Source organism: Dendroctonus ponderosae, unplaced genomic scaffold (genome assembly GCF_020466585.1).
Source record: "Dendroctonus ponderosae isolate FM_Combo_2020 unplaced genomic scaffold, Dpon_F_20191213v2 Dpon_F_20191213_4, whole genome shotgun sequence".
NCBI classification, from domain to species: Eukaryota; Metazoa; Arthropoda; class Insecta; order Coleoptera; family Curculionidae; genus Dendroctonus; species Dendroctonus ponderosae.
In genome coordinates, this window is record NW_026018611.1 from 15,403,133 (window position 1) to 15,422,229 (window position 19,097).

The window sequence follows — 19,097 nt, forward strand, 5'->3', positions numbered from 1 at the left end:
CATATCGGGTGTCTAGTTTTAACACTCGCTCAAGTTCCTCCTGGTGTTAAACAATACCAATAAATTTGCGAACGTATAAGTATCTAGGTATAGAAGATGAAAATGTGTTTCCTTAAGAAATGTTTTAGAAAAACTCGTCTTTAGGTATGGCAGGAAATGATTCAGCCAATCGGATCAAAACCTTGTGGCCGAAAACAAAACCCTCCCTTGACCTTGAATATAAAACTAACAGGAAGGAGTCTACGCTCAAATCAGTGCGACCGGAATGAAGGCTGCATATGGCAGTGGCGTAGGGCATTAGAATATGATAAAATGTGGAAAATATAGTATACACTGATAACATATTCGGTAAAAAATGGAATCAACATAGGTTAATCTGTTGTAGTGAATTAATAAAGCTTGACGAGATTATACACATCCTTAAATAGGATTAACATGTAATTATCCAGCGTTGACCATTGAATTAAAAATCTGATTAGTTTAAAAACAGGTGGCGGGGAAAGGCTAAATAAGAACAAACCACAATTACAATATATTAAATATATTAAGGAATTTTGAATTATTACAAGTACTTCCATAATGTAACATAAACTTATATTAAATTCTGCAGTCTATATGGCTAGGTACTTTTAATTTTTTTACTTTAAAAATTTACGTAAATTTAACTTATTAACTATAACTATGTATTATATATAAAACCAAATTTGAATCAATCTTGTGTTCGAATTCCATCGTAACCAGAGAAACAGTTATTTTTAAGTTAATTTACATGTTTGATAATTTAAATTTTATCAACACGCTTCAAAACAGTTATCAATCAAGGAAAAAGATCAAAGAAATCAAAAAATCTCAGAATAATAATATTAATCTTAATGACCAGCTAAAACCCAAATTTCTAATTACATCTAATATTAACACAAAACGATAATCATGCTACCCTAAGCTACGCCTATGTAATATGTTGTGATTCGTAGGTTAAACAAAATGTCACACAAAAAAACACTTACCTGTGAAAGTTTTATGTTTTCGTGTTAGGAAAGAATCACACGATACACAACTGACCATATTTTATTAACGGCAAACGACGAATCACATGAACACGGAACCACCAAATCACTTACTTAGTTAATCTATGCACCAAACTAACGATGAGTCATACGTGGAGGTGGCCAACATGGCCGCTTTGGTCTCGCGCTTTCTCTCAAGGATAGTTCGAAAGTCTCCTTCCTGTTAGTTTTATATTCAAAGGTTTGTACTTATACTTAACCTGAAACTAAAACCGTTGCACGTCACCAACACCCCAAATTAGTAACTTTTATACCACACAAACAAAAATATATTACTAATATAATTATAACGTAGCATTATATATCGTTATACGTCACGATCACGTTCACTTTATTTATAGCAAGGTACATTAAAGAGAGATAGACATAATCGCCGATATGTTCTGCCAATAAACGAATCTTTACTGTTTGATTCGGTTTGAAGGAATTTTTAACCTTATAAGTTGGTATCGAATTACTGTGTTGTCAGGTTAACGTTCGATTAGTTTTTGGTTTGGTTAGTTATTATTTTTGCCTATAAATTTTTGCAATTTTTTTCCATATCTCAATCGTATTTGTTAGCTTTGAGTCTTTTAAAGTCTTCAAAAGTGATCTAAACCTGTTTTTTTTAAACAAACATTGCATCTGAGATAAAAAAAAAATGTCAAAGCAACTGAATAGCCGTTGCAAGGAGCTTGTAGCTTCATTAATCCGCTATTTTGAGGAGGAACGCGAAAATAATGGGCCCTTGTTGTCCTTAGGTGCCGTTAGAGAAGTGAGTTTTAATTAATTATTTCATACCTTAATTATACAGTTGTTTTTTTACTGTTGTACCTTACATTTCCTTAAAATAAATAAAATTATGGTAGCTACATTTAGTACGTCGGAAGATGCAATTTTTGTACTGTTATTTTACTATTAGCGATTATTATTGATCTAAAACTAATTCAATAATCCCTTATCAAAAACAAAAGATTTTCATGACAACTTGGCAACAGGGTCAGTTTGACGGTTGATGACGTGCAACGGGATTAGTCTTAGTTTAAGTATAGTACTGCTTAGTATTGAAGACACTTGGATATTTTTGTTTGTGCCGTGTTTGTTTTTTGTTATTTCTGCCGTAAAGTGCTTGAAGTGGTTTTTATAGCGTCCTGGACGTAGTAGTAGTAGTATACTACGATATTTTGGCGTGGCAATGCCTAAAATAAATAAGAAAACATTAAGAAGAAGTAGCATATGATATTACAACTTTGTCATAATATTATAACTTTGTCATAACATCGCTGTTTAGTGTCCCTTGGTATTAATACAATATACACTTATAGTAAATATAATTGCGTGTCATTTATAGATTTCCAATATTATTACGTATCTTTAGGTACGATCAGTATCACAAATTACGTAAAACCATATGGTGGCCATAATATTCATTGCAAAATTGTTGGGAAAATAGATGTCACATACCATTTGGTAACATGGTAATAGCTCAAAACATAATCATATTGCGTGCACATCTATGATATATTCCTAGAATGTGACATAAATATACAGGCATATTCATAGAAGATTCCGAGGATTATACCTGGAATATCTATAACACATTTTGAAATTACAACTTTCTTGTCCTTGGAATATTTACTATGATTATTCGTGGAATATTAAATGTTCTGGATTGAATATTCTTCGATTGTCCATAGATTATCTTGTGTTATCTGGGTAGGTGGCTTGATTAACTCATTTATTTCGATTTTGGAGTAAATGTTATTCCCGGACCCGGACTGTGTCACCCTTATTTAAAAACCGAGACGTGTTTGCAGCGTTTACGATCGTTAGAAAGAGTGTAATCAAACTCATTTTTTCTTAAATTGTCTGGGCTTTTCCAGCTCTATTTGGTCCAAAAGTCGGTTTAGACTGAAGACATTTTCATTGCTGAGGAAGTTTATAAACATATTTCCTCTGTTGTTCCTCTCCTCTACTCCATAGCTTCCGACAAACCCTGTGTCTTCGTAGTTTCTTTTCCTCACTTTTGCATTAAAATCCCCTATCACTACTGCGAAGTGTGCCTTTTTCATGCTCTTCGCGGTAGATATATCATCAAAGAATTGTTCTGCTTCTAAATCTTCTGAAGTACTTATCGGCGCATATACATTTTTTTATTATTAACCAAAATACCATAATAGTGCAATTATTTTTTAAATAACCTTTTTTCAGATGTTAAAATTCCAGTCTCGGGTCAATTCAACTGGGTTTTACCCAGACCTGTTATGAATGATCTTGTTGATAGTAAGTATGTACGTTCTGATTTTAATTAGAGAAAACCTGAGGAAGCTCCAAAAAAAGGGTATTGGGAGGTAACTTATTAAGATATTTTGATTAATTGGTAGTATTAGGAGGTAGCAATTATGTATCAGCTTACTTTTTCTAATCAAGCAGATTTGCAACCTCATCTATACCAAGAGCATGTACACAGTATTTACTCTATCCGATCAAGTACTGGTGACATAATAGCATGTATTCGTGGTGAACGTGATCTTATTGGCTATAAATATGACGAATCAACAGGAAAGTGGCAAGAGTACTGGAGTGAGAGAGTTTTTAATAAACGAGGTGATTATTCAGCAGCTCTTTACCCATGGTTAGTAGCGGATAAATTACTGCCTAACACAGATATAATAGTACTAAAACATCCGGATGGTATACGTTTTTATGAGATAGACTCAACTAAGCCAGGATTAAAGTTACTTAAAGAAGATGGACACTTCCATGATGTTTACGGTTATACTTTATTATTAGGCAGTTTTTATTCCAATAAAGACTATATGGGGTTAATGACTCGTGACACCAATAGAATAGTAAAATTTTATGCAGCCACGAGTGATAGTTTCCTTCCTAACATAAGTTATCCTCTATTTCCGTTTGATAACAAGTTATCTTTGACTTCTGCTTGGCGTGCTAACGATACCGATTTCTTTGTGACCAAGTTACATCATAATAATATAGAAGTAATTGGAATACGTACTGCTAAAAGGTTAGAATTCTATCAGTTTAATGCTGATTATTTATTGGAAAATATTATTAATACTGAGCAAATAAGAAAATCTCATAACAGCATACAAGATCGCATATTTTTTGCTGACTTAACTCACCAAACATATCAAGATATTTTACACTTAAATGATAGTGGTTTATTTATCTATAAGTATGATCACAACAAACAAGATTATAAATTTTTGCACCATAACACTGAGTTTACGCAATCACGTGGTTGGTTATCAAACTATAGTGGCTCTATAAGTTTATTGGATATCAACAGTGATAATCGTCATGATCTACTCTTTACTGGACCACAAGGGATCACAGCATTGAGTTTTGATTATGTTTCTAATAACTGGAAAACTTTACTCAGTTCTGAACAATTACCTGGATTACAACGCTATGCTACTATAATTGGCAGCTTACCTGCAATGCCACCTGCAGTATTACAACCATCAATATTTATTCAAGATACGGAAGGTAAGGTACAATGGGCTAAGATAGTACACGCTCAATATGTTACTACTAGTATAATGGCACCAACTAGCACCACACATGAAACTCCTATTATTCAATTTCCTAGCCAAAGGCGAAACAGTGAAGATATTTTAGTGCCAGACCAAATTGCTCGTACTAGTCTTTCTGAGAAACCTATACTGCATTGGGCAGAACAGTGGAGTGATAGCTTCCTTAAGGAAGCCGTAGATATTGCTAGCGGTCAAGTTCGTTTGAATATACCTTTAATAGATATCTTATCTTTAACTGGTTGGGGCGTACAATTAACTCTTTCTTATGATAGTCAGGTTAGTACATCTGATTTATTGGGAGTAGGATGGTCATTACCTTTAGCACAAGATTATATATTTGTGGATTATCAAGGTAGTGTTATCCCTGACGATGCTCGTTACTATTTAATGATACAAGGTCGTCCACAGCTTCTAAAACTGACTACCAATAAGAGAAGGGTACAGCGCTTTCTGTTAGCTGAAGCTGATAATGGGGCATCAGCCGTGACTATCGAGTACCATATGTCAGAACAATATTGGCTGATTGAAGGGACAGCAGAACAAACTATATATGGCAAAGCTAGTAATATTATAGCTAAGGATGCCTTGTGGTGGAGTTTGGGTTGGTCTAACTGGCGTGGTCCTGGTCGTGATAGAGCACAGCAACAACCATTAATAACTGCGTGGTACTTAAATAATCGTTTTGATAAAAATAATCAAAAAGCACTTTATTACTATTATGAAATAGATATATCTAATATAAATTGCGGTAAAGCATATAGTTCTGCATTACGTCTTAAAACTATTAGCGATAATCAAGAAATGCAGCTAACTTTAGATTACTCTCCTAAATCAAGGTCTGAATATACAGTACCTAACCCTATAGACGACAAGGGTAACATTATCTTTCCTATTCCAAATGCACAATCACATTATATGCAAGGGTATAGCATTACTACTTCTGCCTATAGCCAAGTTCTAAAGTTTAGTTATCACATCAATAATGGTAAACGACTTTTAACTGCTATAGCGCAACAATTATTATCACACAGTACTCCTATGTTACAATTTAGCTATCAGCATTTATTAGAAAAGCAGGTACTTACAAGTTGCAAGTTACTACCACGTGGATCAACAGTTAATTTTAAATATGACTCTATTACTCCAGCCGTTCCTAGTATTGCACATGATAACATCCTTAGTTACCCAATTGGAGAAAAAGTTAAAATAGCTTATGGGCCAGATTATACTGTCATGGCATACCCATATTTTAACCCGGTAGCTGGTAAAGTGATTGTACGCATTATGAATAGAGAAATGACGCAAACCGTTACTGATTGTGCAGTATATGTAAGATTCTTAAATCCATCAGCACGCTCTGCAATCAAAGATTACACTGTACATGCATATTCTAATTCATTTGTGGTATTTGTAGAAAGTGATCAGAAGGAAGGACTATATATATTTAATCGCCATAATAAACAAACCTGGTCTACAGTACCTACTGTTTATAGTTTTAGTAACAAAGTTTTAGTGCGATTCGGTGAGACAGTGATCGCTGCAGCAGAGCCTAATCAAAATAAGATTGTGCTATTTGAGCGTGGTGATGATCAGTCTGGTTGGAATGAAAAAACACTTTCTATTCCTAGAGCTATGACATTTCTTGCTTTACATAAGCGACTAGTCGTTGGGTATGACGATAATCAGTTATGGCTATTGCACCATGATGGTCAATATGGTTGGCAACGTAAAGCGTTAGGATCTAACCTGCCAGGATTATCAGCTATGAATCGTAATACTTTAGGAAGTTTTGATTTAACCTCTGAAATTCTACAGCAGATTTCAACTGCATTAGAGCAAAATGGTTTACAAATTTTCACAAATTTTGTTTTGTTAAGTGCATTACAAGAAAATAACGGACAACTTTTCTCTCATATTCACTTATTTTTACTTGATGCACAACATAATGTTATAACAAAGCAATATTTTAAAATCAAGCGTGAAAATCTCTACAAAATTACTCGTGAATCTAAATCTCAAGACCAAAAAGTTATTTATAACTTGGGTTATATTCAAGAAGGAGGGATTTTTAAAGTAAGAGTAAAAAGTATTTCTGGCAAATTTTTTGAATATATTAGCAATAGAAATAGAAGACAAGATGCAATAGATCAACAAAAAAGTCATCTTAATCAGGATCAGGAATTTCAAAAATCTGCTAAAGAGTATTTTTTCTTAGATTGGAATCTATATCCGGTTCAGATTAGTCAATATGGTGCTTATTGTGGTAATGATATTTTATTACGTACTACAGGTACCGGATGGGAGAAAGAGTCATTATCTCATACAGCACAAAGAATTCGTTTAGGACAAAACTTTATTTTAGAAGCAAATGATAATAAATCATTGTTAAAGTTATATAAGCAGGACAATAATAAAAACAAATTTGGTAAACCAATTAAAGAGTTGCAATTACACTCACCTGATCAGTTGATTAACCGATATCCTGCTTATATAGCATACCATTCAGAACTAAATTTAGTTAAAGTATTGATTTTTCATGACGATAAAACATTAGGCCAGATTCATACATTTAGCAATGAACAACTGCTACAAGAGAGTGATTGGCAAAATTTAGTAACAATCGCTAATTCTTCATCAAGTACTACGGTACATGCTGAACTGCAAGAATGCAAAGTACGTCCTATATCTACTTTAACTAATCCTAAACCACAGTTATTTGTCGGTCAGATGATGATTGCTGATGGTAATATACAACGGTTAACTGGTTATCAACACTCGTTTAATAATAGTCGACAGGAATTAACTTATTCTGAAAAAGTAACCATAATTCCTGGTGATAACAAAAATTTATATGGTTGGTATGAAGTAACACGTTCTCGTCATGTGAGTAGCGGTAATATTACTAAAACTGAGCACTGGTTTAATGCTAATGGTCAAGAAGTTTTAATGCCGCCTAAGGAACAATCTGATAAACAAGATATTAATACCGCCAATGACGATTCTGAGTCCAATAAAGGATTATTATTAGACCGCAGTGGTAAATGGCTAATTAGCGATATCTCTCCCTATAAATTAGCAGATGAAATGATAGCTTATTATGGTGTTGAATCATATGAAAATAATCACATCGGTAGTTCAGATAGTAATGGTGTTACCAAAATATGGAATCTTAATAAAGCCAAGATAATTAAAGGGAAGTTTGCTTTTACTGGAGAGAATTATTTACAATTAAGTCGGTCAGTAACAGAAAGTCAATCGTTCTTAGAAGGGGTACTACAGCCACGTGATCAAGAAACTACTTATTTAGCTGCTTGCTGGATACGTTGTAGTACACTACTAGAATTAAATAAGCCTGCACAATACCTTAGAGCTATTATCAGTACTATTGATGGAACAAAGGTTATTCCCTTACTTGCTGAAACTAAACATCAAATAGGTGATTGGTTTTATCTAGAACTACCAATCAATTTTCAGGTGGTAAAACAGATTTATAAAGATTATGTGGATTATAATGCAACCAGTAATACTACTACTATATTGCCATCACCTAGCAATGCTCAGTTTAAGATTACTTTACGGGTTGAAGCTCCATATGATCAAACAGTTGATCTTGATCATATCCGTTTCTCACCCCTAACTCATGATTTTCAAGCGATAGTATATCATCCATTAACTGGCAAGTCGACAGCATTGATTCAAGCAAATGGTTTAGTATATAGAAATATTCATAATCGTTTAGAACAAGAAATTGCTAATGTAGACGAAGAAGGACAATTAAAACAATTCTCTTCATCTAGTAAAACAGGTAAATTAGTACCCCTTCCTCAGGGCAGCATTATTGATGCTAAACCTAACACTTTAACTTTTGAACCAGAAAATGGTTTTTATGAAACTTTTGATTCATATGCTTTACGTCATCGTTGGCAGCTAGATAATCCGCATGCTTGGAATATCGCACCAAGCCAATTATGGCATAAACAATCGGGAAGACATCAAATTAAAGCGAGTAATCATTTATTTAATAGCACTAGTGCTGCAATCCGCTGCTATTTTGCGTTACAGCAATCACAATCCTCTTTATCATTTAATTGGCAAGGAATTGGCAAATTGGAGTTTATGCGTCAATCAGATGATTTGGCTAGTTTAGTTTTACCAAATGGCTATACCATAGCTCCGTTGCAATCCGCTGGTGAATTAATAGTAATGCTTGAAGAACATTATATATGGTTGTGGTTAGATGGCGTATTGTTGCTGGATCAAGAGTTATCACCATCAAGAATCAACTCTAATGAATTTACTTCATGGTCATCATTTTCAATGCAAGTGCAAAATCAAGTATTGCTTGAAGATATGTTAGTGATGAATCGTCCTCAGGTAAAAGTGCAATATTACAATGCTTTTGGTGAAAAGACTCAAGCGATTCAGTTAGAGAATGCCGAAACATCGCTAGTAACCGAGACATTATATGACGAACTAGGACGTGAAGCTATTACTACTAAAACAACACGAGTTGATCGTACTGCAGATCAGCCACTATTAGCATATCATCAAGATTTTGTCACTAATAAAGATTATTCTAATGTACAATCAGTGTGGCTTACTGGTAAACTTCAAGGGAAAATTGATCAATTAAATACCGCAGATCAGGGTGTTGCTTACACACGCACTGAATATACTCCTAATCCATTAAATGAGGCTGCAGTTTTAGGTTTACCAAGTCCGGAATTTTCTATTACTGGACGTTATATAACTAAGATGAGTCGGTATTCTGATATTGCTTTTCTTGATAATCTGTTTCCAATTAGTCATGGATATAGGCAAAAAGTAAAACATACATCAAATGGATGTCGTAAAGTTACAATTTTTGATAAACGTAACAATCAAGTAGCTCTATATGTACAAGTCCCAAGCTACAATCATTTGCTTAGTACTTATGAATATGACACAGAAAATCGTTTAGTAAAAATCCTACCTCCGCTATATCATGAAAAAGTAGATACTGCTCTAAAATTAACAATGTGGCAACCAGGTGAAGATCACCTTTCGATTCAAGAAAAACAATGGCAGCAAGCTCTAGCAACTTATTTTATGTATGATAAATATGGCCATTTAATACGTAAAATTACTCCTGATAGCGGCCTTACTGAGTATCTTTATAACACTGCAGGTCAAGTACGTTTTATGGTTTCTGTAGGCTCAACTAATCAACCTCAAATAATCATCTACTTTAATTACGACATAAATGGTCAATTAAGCAGTACTGGTTACTTCAATCAACTATTACCTATTGATATTTTACAAATATATTTAGAGATACAAAATATACCAAATGTTCGTGAGTATCAACAATTTGACTATGCTGATGATCAGCTTAATCCATTATTACGTGGACGTGTTAAATATTGTATTACTCAAAATCAAGGAGAGCCAATCATTGACAAACTAACATTTAATGCTCAGCAACAGATCATATCAAAAAGTACTATTACTCTATCAGGAGAAGCTGATGGTGATCAACTAATTGAGTTAACGAAACAATATGTGAATAATAAGATAAATATACTTACATATCCAATAACGGTTGATGGCAAACCTTTAAGTATAGTACATAGCTATAATAGACTTGGTCAATTAGTGGCGCTCGGTACTAACGAGCAACCAAATTATTATGCTAGTTTTAGCTATCACGCAATTGGTCAGTTAGCTAGTGAACACTACGAAGCAAGTACACAACATGGCTTTATCCGCAGATATCGCTATAATTCACCCGGTTTTCTTAACCAGATCGCAGATCCTTTTTTAACTGAAGAAATCACCTATACAGAAAACGGTTACGGTCACGCAGGTTACGGCGATGGTTTAATCATGCAAACAGCTTTTAATGCTAGTTGGCCAGTTAATGCTGATGGCAAATGGTTTCAGCTCCAAGAAGCTGAGTTAGTTAGTAATTACTCAGCAATATGTATGAATGCTTTAAAACGCACAGGCTATGTTACTGCTCATAATAAACCAGTAAAATTATATATTCGTGATATAGAAACTACTTTACCGTTGGTGTGTGGCGGTGAAACTGGTCGTAATATAGCTAAACTGATTGCTGAAAAGCTGATTCCAAATTATTATGGCCACCGTTATGCTTATGGTAATCATCAAGAGTTGGTAAAAGCAAAATATTTTACCGATGATAGTCAAGCATTTGTTGCGCCATTACAATCAGATTCATTTGTTAAAAGAATTCCAAATTTAACAAACAAGCAATCTCAGCATATTTGGCAATTACTTGTTAATACTGGTTATATCATTACGGATCAACAACGTACTGATTCAGCGAATACTATTGGTAAACGTGGAAAATCATTCTTGCGTAGTACAGAGTTGCGTAATGATCTACTAGCTTTAAGCAGTGGCTATATTTTATTTGCTCAGGCAATTGAGCGATTAGTTGTAGCAGCCATTAGTAAACAGCAAGAAATATCGCTCACTGATTTTGAAACAGTTTTTTTACATTGGCAAGCTATTGATCAATCATCATTTATACTTGTCCGGAATCAGGAAAAAGCAATAGCTAAGCAGATTGGTCAAATGCTACTTGATAAGGGCTACTTACCAACACGGACTACAGGGTTTACTGCTACTTTAGGTAAAAATTTTACAGATACTTTGCATCAATATGTTACTTTTATACCACAAATTGTCCAAGTACTATCACAGCATTTTGCATATAGCTTAGGTGAAGCTACATTTGATGTAGAATCTTATAATATTGATGCTAATGGTAACCATCATCTTTTTTATACAGGGTTTAACCGTTATGAGCTAGCCTACCGTAACACCACTAATCAAATTAAAAATATAAAATTAAATTGGCCTGCTGGACCTACTGAGCTACAAGCAGAGCAGACTTTTGCTATGCAGCATGATGACCAAGGCAATGTGATTCAGGCTTTGCATAAGGATATTCAATCCATCAAGTATCACCCGGTTTCTCAACGCAGTACACATATACAACTTACCGATGGTCGTACTTTACGCTTTTACTATGATGCACAGGGTGAGAGAATATTAAAACGTGTGTTTAATGCGGAAGGTAAAATTAATCAGGAGACACATTACCTGCGTGATGAACAAGGTAGAGTTTTAGTAGATCGTCAGACTAAATATTTACCTCAAACAACTCAAGAAATCGTCACAGCTTATTTATATGGACCTAGAGGATTATTAGGATTTTTCCGTAACAATAGCTTCTATGGTGTTACTACCGATCATGCGGGTTCAGTGCGTTTGGTACTGAAAGATGGCAAAGTGGTAGCAGCATATGATTATTTACCGTATGGTCAGTTAATGCGTTCTTATGGTAATGATCCACAAGCACATATTATGTATCGCTATACAGGTCAGGAATGGGATGAGGAAACTGGTCTTTATAATTATCATGCAAGATTGTATGACCCTAGTATAGGTCGTTTTTATCAGCCAGATCCAAAAGCACAATATTTTAGTCCATATAAGTATGCCGGCAATTCACCAATTTCTACAATAGATCCTGATGGTGAGTTTGCTTTTCTTATAGCTGGCATAATATTTGCTGTAGCGGGTGCTTACCTCGGAGGTGCTGCTTCTAATAATCGCTGGAATCCAGTAGACTGGGACTTTAAAGATCCTGGCACTTGGCTAGGTATAGGAGGAGGTGCATTAGCTGGTGGCTTACTACCGATTGGGTTTGGAGCTTCAGTTGCTACGATAGGTTCTATAGCAGGTAGCACTGCCATTGGAGTAGGAGCTACCATTGGGTTAGGAGCTGGTGGTGCTTACCTTTCTACTGCTGCTGCTAATCAAAATTGGAATCCTGTGCAATGGAATTGGGATCGCCCAAATACATGGAGTGGTCTATTCCAAGGATTTGGTGCTGGCTCAGGAATAGCTGGTGGTATCGGTTTAGCACATAATTTTGCAAATACTGGTAAAGCACTGACAGTATTCAGTAAAGCACTAGGAGTTAGTAGAGATTTAACTAAGGTAATGTTCCTAGGTGTAAGTTACACAGCAGGTGGTGGTTTGGCGTATGGTGCTGGAGTTAGTGCTAATAACGGTAATTTTGCTTTCTGGCAGTGGGATTGGGAAGGTCCAACTACATGGTCTGCGTTAGTAGATGGATTTGATACCGGAATGGGATGGCCACAAAATTTTATAGATATAAGCCGTGGTATTAGCAAATTAAGTAAACGTTCTCCCAAATCACATAGTTTATTAGGTAACCCATCAAAAATACATAGATTAAAAATTATCTTAAAAAATCCTAAACATCCTCTATATAAAGTAACAACTAGTATAGTGATGGCGTATTTCATGGGAAGTTCAGCTAATGGAGAACTAGATATTACTCGCTGGAGTTTAGCAAGCTTTTCAACCTATGAAGGAGTACTGAATGGTATTTTCTTCGGCAAAGATACATCTAATATGTTAAAACAGGCACGCACTGGCAAAATGAAGCAGTGGTCTAACTCACTCGCTCCTACCTACAAAAATAAATTAAAACATTGGGCAGGCAAGTTCGGTCATATGCTCGATTATATACAAGATTTCCGTATAAAGATAGAGTCAAAGCGAGTAACAGAGCTATTGTTCTCTTCTGATAAAAGACGACAAGACAAATTACAACAATTAAGAAATGTACCAGACGCTCCCATACTAGATATTGAAAATTTCTTCAAAAGTGGTTTAGAAAAATGGAAAAAAAGCAATATCGAACCACCAGACGTATTAAAGCATCTTATATCACAAGAAGCAGAGCAAAAGGTACTCAGCAGCACCCAAACACAAAAACTGATTGAATGGAGAACAGAGGAAGGAGAATTATCAAGAAAACAACAAGAAGTATTTTCTGATCGAGATGCGGAATTTCTGAATTGTCATAGTATTGCAAGACGTCGAAAACGAGGAGCTGACACACTAAGTTGCGTTCCTTCTATATCCGCTGCTGCTGCAGCCATACCAGAAACTCACAGTAATAAGCCTAAGGATGAAATAATTGTGCAGTTCTTTGATAGCACTGATCCGGGAATATTACGTGGTACACCTGAAAATAATGGCTATGTATCTATTCAACCAAGTAATATAAATCAACCTGAAGGCTTTGCAGAACATTTCAGCTTAATATTACAACAAACTCCAACTCTGCTTGGACCATCAAAACCACAGTTCTGGCCTAATTTTATTTTAGGATCACTTTATACGGTACCTGCTGAATTATTTAATGTCAAAAAGGATGTTTATGCAAAAATTGAAACTGTAAAATTTCACCCATATACTGGTAAACGCGGCAACACTGAGCATAAAATCCTAAAGACTGTCTTTAAAAAAGATGATCAGACATTGGTGTTAAAAACATTCATTGCTGAAGAACATCGATTTACGTCTAAGCAAGCTATGAACGTTAAACAGAGTATTCATGAATATTATAAGCAAAAGCTTGATTTAAATAGTAAATATAGTAAGGATGAATTAGATAAAATATCTACAAAACTATTAGGGATAAACGATAATTATAAAATAGAAGAAAATGTATTTTATATTGACGTTGATAATTCACTTTCTGTAAAGGCATTGTCATCAACAAAAGAAGATTATCAGTATAAGGATACTAGTTCTGAAGAGTTTCAGAAAATAGAATATACTAATATAGATATAGAACATCTAGAAGGTCTTTCTAATGACAATATAAACAATGTTAAATCTAGCATTGAGGCAATTTCTCTAAAATTATTAAAGATGTACAATTCATTCAAAATAGTCGAAATGTCCAAGAAGGGCGAATCCGAGTTTAAGAAAGGAAACCAATTCGGTTCTGAAATAGAATCTGAGGCTGCATTTCAAGGGTTCTTTTATGGAGTTTTCGCTTCAAACTTTAAATACCGTTATTACTTAGATATTTATGTAGAGCGTACTGCTGGAAAAGGTTACGCTGATTTAATGATACTCTCTCGTAAGGGTAACGGAGACAATAAAAATTGGCGGGCTATTCCAATAGTTATAGAGTTTAAAGCAGATGCTACATCTTCTGATCGTGCTATCGATCAGATAAAGAGTACCGGTTATCTTTATAATCTTAGCATGAGAACCATAGCTGATCAAGCTGTAATTGTTGGCATTAATTCTAAGATTGATTCTGCTCATGTTGCCCAAGTTCTCAATGTTAAGATAGAAAATATACCGCAACCTGAAGGATTGATTAATCCATTGATTAAAAATATTAATGACCATAAAAAAACTGAATATATTGAAAACACTATTAAAGAGGAACTAAAACATTTATATTACTCTATTTCCCCTTTAGCAATTAAAACTAATGACCATTATTACCTCAGTAGATTAATTTTAGGAGAATTTTTATCAGGAGGTGGTGCAGAAAAGGTACATGTGTATAACGCAAAGAATACAGTAAGTACATTTGTTTTTCAAGAGAAGAGATCCCAGAGATGGATAATGTTAAATGTAGTTGAAAGTAGCAAAGATAAAATTTTTCAAGATGTGAATCTTGATGAAATTGAAATTCCTTATAACGTACATATTAATAGGCTTACTAAAATTGATATAAAAGTAAATCATAATTCGAAAATGGGTTGGTCACCCGAAGAAAAATTAAAAACAGATGAGGAGACTAAAGAAAAACAGAAAAAATTATATTTTTTCCAAAATGTTGAAGTATTTGAACATCAAGATGTATCAAATTTTAGACAAACTAATAATTATAAAAAACTAACTTCTATTTCAATACAAAACTTTTTCTCTCGAGGCAACATCGATACCGAATTAAAGCAATTATCACAATCTCTAATGTCTATACGAGGTATGGTTAATAGCGAGAGTGATTTTCAAGCTATATTACACGGAATGTTTTTTGGTAAATATGATAAATTTAACACTATAAAAGTGCTACCAGAAGTTAATACGTCTAAATCAGGTAGAATTGATCTTGTAATATCCAAAATTGTACAGATGAGTGGTAATGAACCAAAAAGTGGAGATGTTATTATTATGGAACTTAAATATGCTAAATATATTTCCGATGCTGAGAACAAGCTTAATGAAGCAAATGAACAGATATATAAATACCTACCGAATTTAAAATCTATTACTGATTTAAAAAAAGTAACCCCTATTACACTTGTTTTTAATAAAAACGCAAATATAGGTGAAGATGTTATGCTATATAAAATACATAATGATGCGACGATTTCTCATACTTCTGATGATGAATCAGACTTGATAAGTATGAGATCGTCTGACTCAGATATCACACCATTTTCTAAAAAGTCTAGAATAGATAACCTAATAAAGAGATCAATAAACTATACAAAAGGCTATGAAAGTATATCTGTTGTAAATATTAGTAATAGAAGTGTATTCGGAGAAGATGATTCTTATATTACACTTAATCAAGAGAAAGGTACAAATACAAAAAATAGCCACTTTAATGTTGTATCTTCAGGAGCAAGTAGTAGGTTGCAGTTCTGGCCTATCAATTTCGTTAAAAATATAGGAATTATAATTTCGTCTATTTTACCTAATAGTTGGATATCAGATATGACAAATCACAATGCCAAATCGCTGCCCCCCGAATCTTTACCATTATCACAAACAGATCTACCAGTCAAACAGCTACCACTTCATAAAAATCAAGAAGCTGGGTCAACTTTGCTGGAGATGGGCGATCAATGGCTGAACAATACTGATATAAACGGTCTTCTGACCTTTGGTATATTGTTGGTAAGAAAATGGACAGGATATAAACCACAATCTTCTGAATTGTTATCTGATAATCAGGCAAATAGTATAGAACTAGATATACAATCAGCTACTTTAGTAGATGTATTTCAAAATGTAGTGTTAAAGCATGCTCAAATTTGTGGAATTAGATCATGTATGTCTGATATTTTTGAAGATAGTGAATTATATAGTAAAACTATACAAGTAGTGCGTAAAGAACTAGCTATAGGGAAACTAGCAGCTATTTCACAACTGATGTATCAACAATTAGTACACAATAATATTAAAAAGGTAGCATCAAAATCAACTCAGGCACAAGCAAATAAATTATTAGCTAGATTAGCTGACGATATACCTAATTTACAACAACAATTCTTGGATTATGAACAGGAGTGGTTATCAAATAGAAAACTTGCAATGAAAACAATGGCTTCTCAAGTTTATTGTAATAATATTAAAGGGGCTAATGTTGGTATTCTTAGTCAAGCAATATCAAGTATGCAACAATCAGAACAACTTGCACAGCAATATCCAGCAGTAATAACAACTATAAACAACTCAGAAATTTTTACAAATATAACTGTGTCCGGAACAGATATACCTCTTTAATTTAAAAAAAATTGATAAAATAATTAGAGAGGGATTCCATATACAGGGTGTCCGGAAAGGGTGCTCCCAACACTTAACGGGGCATCAAAAATTAATATGACAAGTTTCGATGGTTATCCGATAATTTTAAAATTTGTTACACTACTTACATATGATAATTTCCATTATTATACGAGTGAAGGTGAATAGAACACAGACTTCTCCACAATAAATGTATTTTACCTCCAATCTAAGGGAAAACGCTCGACATGTTTCGGGCACATTTGGGAGCTAGAAGTGGTACAAATCTACTTAAGCAGAACTTAAACCAAGAGAAAACATACCTTAAGCTGTAAGAAATGTGCTGGGTGTCTTCCTATACAGGGGGACAGCAAAACCTAAATAGTTAAACTTAGTTGAGGCGATAATCAATAGTATGATTTTCGCTTCTGAGATTTGCATCGTTAAGTGTTTGTCCCACCTTTTCCGGACTCCCGTATAATTCATAATTGCTTAAAAATTTTTTTTAAAGGTTTTAAAATGGACAATAGTATACGTAGTGTTCTAGCTTGTAGTCAGTTGCTACTACAGTTTTTAGCAGGTGTCAACATTACTAAAGATGTGCTATTCTCATTTTACCAATTATTGGTTCTGGTCTAATAGTAGTAGTACTGTTAAGCGAATAGGCCTTAAAGGCCCTTTTCATGATGACATGACTTTTGGCCACAGTGGTCTATTATTCCAACTCTCTTTTTTTGTGATTCCCACCTTAAATTTACTATCGACCCTAAGCCCACTGTCAGGTGGGACGCCCTTTGCACATAGGATTGGAAGATCCCGACGCATGGCGGTCCCTATTTTTCTATGTCCCTGACGTGGGTGCTTTTCATACTTTGTGGAGCTGCATTCTATCTTCTCTGGTTCTGGTCTAAATGACCTCAATAAAATTTATCATGTCAAGCTCAAACCAAAAAGCTAGTATATGATAAACTTACAGATAAGGATTTACCAGTAGTATTTCTTTGCGAAAATGAGCGTTCCTTTCGACACAGACGTGAGAGGAAGATCATTTTGAAGTCGTCGAGAAAAAGATCTAGAAGATCGAGAATACTGGAAGAAAGTAGTACAGTCAGCCAAGACCCACCCGGGGTTATAGAGCTAGCCGAACAAGAAGAAGAAGTAATATTTCTTTCAACTGATGGTGAGTATCGATTACTAGCAAAAAGGAACAAAAATAATGGCTAAATGCAACACCCATACGAATCCAATGCTGAGTTATAGTCTAAGCAGCAGCTTGGTAGTTGTTGGAATGGTTAGAATGGTGGAATGGAAGTTATTACTATTTCTGCTGCGTCAAAGTTTAACATAACTTGGTTTATCCCAGCTTTTTGGCAATTTTATCTTACATATTATTATTTTATCTACCTATATTACAATGACTTGCTTTAATACTTCCTCTGTTATTTCAAATAGTCATGGATAAGGTACTAGCTTATCAAGCGTATAACAGTTTAGATGTACTGACTTTGGGCTTACCAATTAATTGTATTTTTGAGGTATTGCTTAAGGGATTACGAGAATATCAATAGGGAGTTTTTAGGCCCCTTAATGGCAACACGTTTTACGGTATCCGTTAATCTGAGTATGCGCATTAGTAAAGAAATAACCGTATACGTTATTAGAGGATAACGTGTTTCTTTATTTACGTACGAGTAGGGGTAACGTTAATAAGCAGAACGACGGTGTTGACAAATTTGACTTATTTCTAATATTATTAATAAAATAAGCGGCTATAATAGAATAAGAAGTGTATTGTAAATTTAAATAAGACTTTTTCATTGATTAATTTGCGCCATTATTGCGTAATTACGGATTTTATTAGAAAATTGTTTAGGCAAATTTGAACTTTGGCAACACTACTAATATCGCACGAACAGGTTCTAACTTCTAACCCATAACCTAACTATTTGATTCTGAATTTTTATTTAATATATTTGGAATATGTTCCTTCTGAAACTTAAAATTGATAAGGCAATATCTGGGCTCAATATTTTCTAAATTAAAAATAGCTCTTCGGTTTGCAACAACAGGTGGGTCAAAGATGTCATATAAAATTAAGCCTCTAATTAAATCGTGA

At 34.2% G+C, this 19,097-nt stretch overlaps 1 protein-coding gene across 6 annotated transcripts in view; it reads left to right on the top strand.

Moving 5' to 3' along the window:
• LOC109541288 overlaps window positions 1-19,097 on the top strand; it is a 30,199-nt gene that overhangs the window by 6,115 nt on the left and 4,987 nt on the right. For 2 of the 6 annotated variants that reach the window (XM_048665546.1, XM_019910107.2), the window contains exons 2-3: window positions 3,258-3,329; window positions 3,477-18,161. In XM_048665546.1, the coding sequence (XP_048521503.1) occupies window positions 3,311-3,329; window positions 3,477-16,981 (13,524 nt within the window). In that variant the 5' untranslated portion in view covers window positions 3,258-3,310 and the 3' untranslated portion in view covers window positions 16,982-18,161. Of the gene's footprint in view, window positions 1-3,257; window positions 3,330-3,476; window positions 18,678-19,097 lie in introns of those variants that run through there. The other 4 variants (XM_048665550.1, XM_048665551.1, XM_048665548.1 and 1 more) reach the window with 4 other exon arrangements.